At 38.2% G+C, this 5,000-nt stretch overlaps 1 protein-coding gene across 1 annotated transcript in view; it reads right to left on the bottom strand.

Moving 5' to 3' along the window:
• Window positions 1-1,234: 1,234 nt before the first annotated feature.
• The window catches only part of LOC143037457 (arrestin homolog), a 10,097-nt gene continuing 6,331 nt past the window's right edge, over window positions 1,235-5,000 (bottom strand). The window contains exons 4-6 of the mRNA XM_076205703.1: window positions 3,730-3,873; window positions 3,100-3,229; window positions 1,235-2,622 (exon numbers count right to left, since the gene is read on the bottom strand). Coding sequence (XP_076061818.1) covers window positions 2,530-2,622; window positions 3,100-3,229; window positions 3,730-3,873 — 367 coding nt within the window. The 3' untranslated portion in view covers window positions 1,235-2,529. The remainder of the gene's footprint in view (window positions 2,623-3,099; window positions 3,230-3,729; window positions 3,874-5,000) is intronic.

The raw sequence follows: 5,000 nt of genomic DNA, 5'->3' as shown, positions 1-5,000 counted from the left end.
AGCCGCGTGGAATGACACGCTGTGTGCCCAGTGGGGATGGGATCTACACTACTCTAAACTACGACAGATTAATACTAAATTTCGCCGGGCTGGACGACCGAGGAGTCTCACGAGCCAACAAGGACTCGTGCGGATTCCGGAGAGCTACGAAAAGACGGAAAGGTCAAAGAGAGAAAGAGCTGGGAAAGGCACAGAAATGGGTAACAGTGGTAACTGTCAAAAAGAAAACCATCCAACTTTTCGTCTGGTTTTATGAACAAGTCAACTCTGGAGAGTAGCCCTAGCGAGTACGACTGTCCTTCTGCGTTAATGTGTGTGTCGAGTCTTCCTCGGAGGTTGCTTTTATTTGTAAACCAGAGAAGACTGAAACATTAAAGCGAAAACAACCTCTCCGAGTTTATCTCGCCAGACCAGTAAATGTAGATCATTCAACTACAAATCTACATACCTCAAACTATCCATTTGTTGTGCAACTTCAAGCAACTGGTATCAAGACTCGTCTAAACCATAATCAAGACTTCGTTTCGCCCACCTGTTCTTACGTGCTGCATACAAAAGCACACTCAGCTACTCTATTTGGTTGATATATAATATAACGATTTAATTCACGTCATATATATTACTATCTTTTATAATTGCGTCCATTTATATTGTATGTGTTATTTGTATTCGTGTGATAATATTTAATTTCATAACGAAGAGTTTAGTTATCCTGCCTGATCTCTCTTGTCCGAACTGTGCACAGCCTTAAATTTTCTTTCGTTTTGTAACTAGCCTGGCCCATAGGAGGTTCGTGACAATATATATACGTATATATATGAGTATATATATATATATATATATATATATATATATATATATATATATGTATGCATGTATGTGTGTTTGTATGTATGTATACATAAACATACATATATACATACATATTTTTTTTTAATCACTAACCGATAGAAAATATGACACGAAAATAATCGAAAGGAAAACACTGGTTACAGTAGTAAAAGCGCATCTAAGTATGAAAATAGCTAAAGCATGAATCGAAGTTGCACGGGGTTTCCTACAAAAACATGTATTTACAATGTTCGTCGTGAGAATACCAGAACCATGCCGTCTGTTGAACTACGAGTAGCTATTGGTGGGACGATCAGTGACGTGAAATGCTTTAGCAAGATGCTTTTTCATGAACCTCTGTTTCAGTCTTTTGGATTAGCAAAAGGGATATCAAAAGGCATCATGGGGATGGGATGCTTTATTCTGGGTTATTCTGTCTATTGAAAGAGAAGGATTCAAAGCGAAAGAAGGAAAGAGAAATCATTGATAACACAAAGAATATGTTAGATAGACCAAGGGATAAAGGATTATACAAATGGGAGTATAGCACGTACAAAAAATAAATTAAATCACAGACAAAAATATCAAGTTAAAATAAGTAGATAATTGCATAAATATTAATTAGATTCACAAAGTTAAGAAAAAAAAAGAATATGAGAACTGGAAAGGTGGGAGAAAAAAAAAATAAATAAATAAAAGCTTGATGGATATTTGTTGTTACATACATATATTTTTACAAAAGATATATGATGATTATAATACTGTTCCGGTGAAGCCGTCATGAGGGAAGCTTTGGTCTGTTCCATCCATCACGATCCGAATATCTTTGGAAAGAATTTTATTTTCCAGAACTATGTTTGTGTTAATCTCTGAACACCACTTGTGTGCACGTTTTCTGGCCGTAGGCCACAGCGGTCCTGTCAGCCCAAGGGAAGCTGGAACCCTTTCCAGCTTCCCTCGATGATAATCAAAAGTCCACAAAGGCTTAGGTTATGACACTATTGCACTTTGGCACTAACACAACACTTTGGCACTATGAAACACAATTCTTCAACGATAATCACAGTTGCAGCGTTTGCCCGTACTTGCTTCGACAACCTCTGCAGATTTGCCTTGTAGGATGTAGGATCAGCAGCTTCATTCTTCGAGAAGTGGCTAATAGTATGATGGCGCTACCCTCAAGGCTCATAAGAATTCACTTCATGCTAGCCTTCTGCCGTTGACGTTACTATGACGTCACTTCCGGACACACACTGGTCTTGCTGAACCATAATGAAGCTTTCCTTCAACACCGGCGAGGGTAAGAGACTAGTACTTTGGCTAGATCATCTATCCATACGAGAAGGTATGTGTATGTGTGTGTGTGTGTGTGTGTGTGTGTGTGTGTGTGTGTGTGTGTGTGTGTGTGTGTGTGTGTGTGTGTGTGTGTGTGTGTGTGTGTGTGTGTGTGTGTGTGTGTGTGTGTGTGTGTGTGTGTGTGTGTGTGTGTGTGTGTGTGTGTGTGTGTGTGTGTGTGTGTGTGTGTGTGTGTGTGTGTGTGTGTGTGTGTGTGTGTGTGTGTGTGTGTGTGTGTGTGTGTGTGTGTGTGTGTGTGTGTGAATGTAAACTATCGTAGAACAATAAAAGATACAGGTAGTGTATGATTTCTAGCACTAAAAAGCAAGGATGGTGTGAACATCGTTTTGTATGTTTGAATTTCTATTCATAGTCTTTGGATGCGGTCATAGTGTCTGAGCGGAAGGCTTCCACCTGGGCTTGGGAATCACTGCGCATCATTCTGCGCAGGTCGGGCTGTAGAAGAGAAAGAGGAATGAACGAAATAAAATTAAAGTGGAAATGCAATAGTAAAAGAAGAGTGATAGGAACGCTTTACTTCATTTTGTTGTTATATTGTTATTGTTATATTTTTTTGGGGCGTGTGTAAATGAAATGGTGAGATTTCTAGAAGTGTTTTATAGTATTTTCGAATATTAGAAAAAGAAAATTGCTTCTCACACAGGATATTTCTTATTGTGACGTTCAAGTACTTTTTTTATTAGTTAATATATATATATATTTTTTTTTGTAAATTTACCAGTTTAGCTATATTCGTCATTGAGTACTCAATCGAACAAAATCTAATTACTTGCTTGGAGACATTATATTTCATGCTGATACTATTTTTAGAATAAAAGCTCTCATTGCTGGCTATGTTAATTAACCTTATGATAGAATACCAGCCTAGTTTGTAGATGATATGTAATTGTTATGAAGATGAATGTGTATTACCTTTGGGTGCATCAGAACAAAGGGAAGTTCGGCAGTCAGTTCGCCACCCATGGCTCCGAGGTACAACTTGATTTTGGCCGTGTAGGAGATGATCATCCCAAACATGTCTCGGTTGTCGGGATTGGACAGACTGCAACACAACACAGACGCAGGAAGTTAGTTAGATGAGGCTATGAAACTTCTTTAATTAAGGCAAACACACGCACACACGAATTCTGAACTGAAAGGCGAGGAGCCTACGCCAGGGGGCGCTCAATGGCTGCGGCCAAACCTGTCACCTTTGCACTATACGCCTGAACTCTTGGGGCCAGATAACAAATTCACTGCTGGATATCGGAGAGGAGTGCGGGACTCGAACCCATAACTAACCGAATGCGAGCCCAGCACGGTCCCGATTACGCCACCAGCGCACGGGAACAGCCCTATACGCCTGAACTCTTGGGGCCAGATAACAATCACTGCTGGATATCGGAGAGGAGTGCGGGACTCGAACCCACAACTAATCGAATGTGAGCCCAGCACGGTTCCGATGACGCCACCAGCGCACGGGAACAGCATGATACCAACCAAATAAAACATTTTCAACCCACAGAGAACATGGGGGAATGGTACGTCTGGACGATTACTCACAGTGTGGTCGAGGCGAGGTTGGTGTGGATATTCTTCAGGTGGCCGTCGAGAGCAACTCCGCGGCGTTCCTTGTTGGATGAGAGCGACGGGGTCAGGTAGAGGACCTTCTGCAGCGCAGATCCTGGGTTCACGGGACATCCTTCTCTGTACACAAGTCAAAGTCATGAGATAAATAGATAAATAAATAAATAAATAAATAAACAAATAAATAAATAAACAAATAAACAAATAAATAAAGAAATAAGTAAATAAATTAATAAATAAATAAATAAATAAATAGATAAATAAGTAAATAAATCAATAAAGAAAGAAATATATAAATAAATAAATAAATAAATAAATAAGTAAATAAATAAATAAATAAATAAATAAATAAGTAAATAAATAAATAAATAAATAAATAAATAAATGAAATTAAATAGAATGATAGTAATGATAATGATATCAATAATAATAAAAAATATAAGAAATAAGCATAAAGAGAATTTACTAAAGGTTCACATTACATGTGCATAAAGGAACATCAAGAGTGGCGTCAGTTATTGGAAATCATGAACTTCATTAGTCTGAAAGGACTGAAAGATTAGAAATCAAACTTTATTAGGTAATGAAGGAACTTGGGGTAATGTAGTGATTAGCAAATTTAGCACCTTCACCTCCATCTAATATATAAACCAAAATTTTGTAGGAATTATTTTGTTTCACTGAGAATCTGATCTTTAATGGGTATGGGTGAATTTCTGTCTTCCGTTTTATCTCCACTAGGAGATATATCACAATATATGAAACTTTTATTACTGCGACAGAAAATACTAACCTCCTTTTAATTGTAACTCAAAAGAATACAGCGACAAAAATGTAAACAAATTAGTCTGATATACTGTATACAGAGTGTTATCAAATATCAAATAGGTGATAGCCACTGACCAGGAAATTTTGCCTTGTGAGCCATGTGTCATGATTAGCTTGCTATGTTGAACTGATGTAGGTTAGGTATATAATATGCAGTTTCATTAAAACACTGATTCTACATAATCCATTGCAGGAATGGGCAACCCTTGGCAAGCGTGCAAAACCCAGAGCCAATAAAAAAACAACAACAACAACTAATGAATCTCCAACTTCTTTTGTATGGCCACTGGTAAGTGCCTGCTGCGATGGGAGGCGGTTTGGGGACCTCCTTGGAGGTGGAAAGAGGAGGCCCATACATGTATGTAGGCCTACAATTTTACTCCACTGGCACGCGAGAAAATTCTGTACCAAAAGTTAGG

Source organism: Oratosquilla oratoria, chromosome 22, assembly GCF_046742065.1.
Source record: "Oratosquilla oratoria isolate Oo_2021 chromosome 22, ASM4674206v1, whole genome shotgun sequence".
NCBI classification, from domain to species: Eukaryota; Metazoa; Arthropoda; class Malacostraca; order Stomatopoda; family Squillidae; genus Oratosquilla; species Oratosquilla oratoria.
The sequence above is the reverse complement of the archived record's forward strand: the minus strand, read 5'-3'. Positions and strand labels throughout refer to the sequence as shown.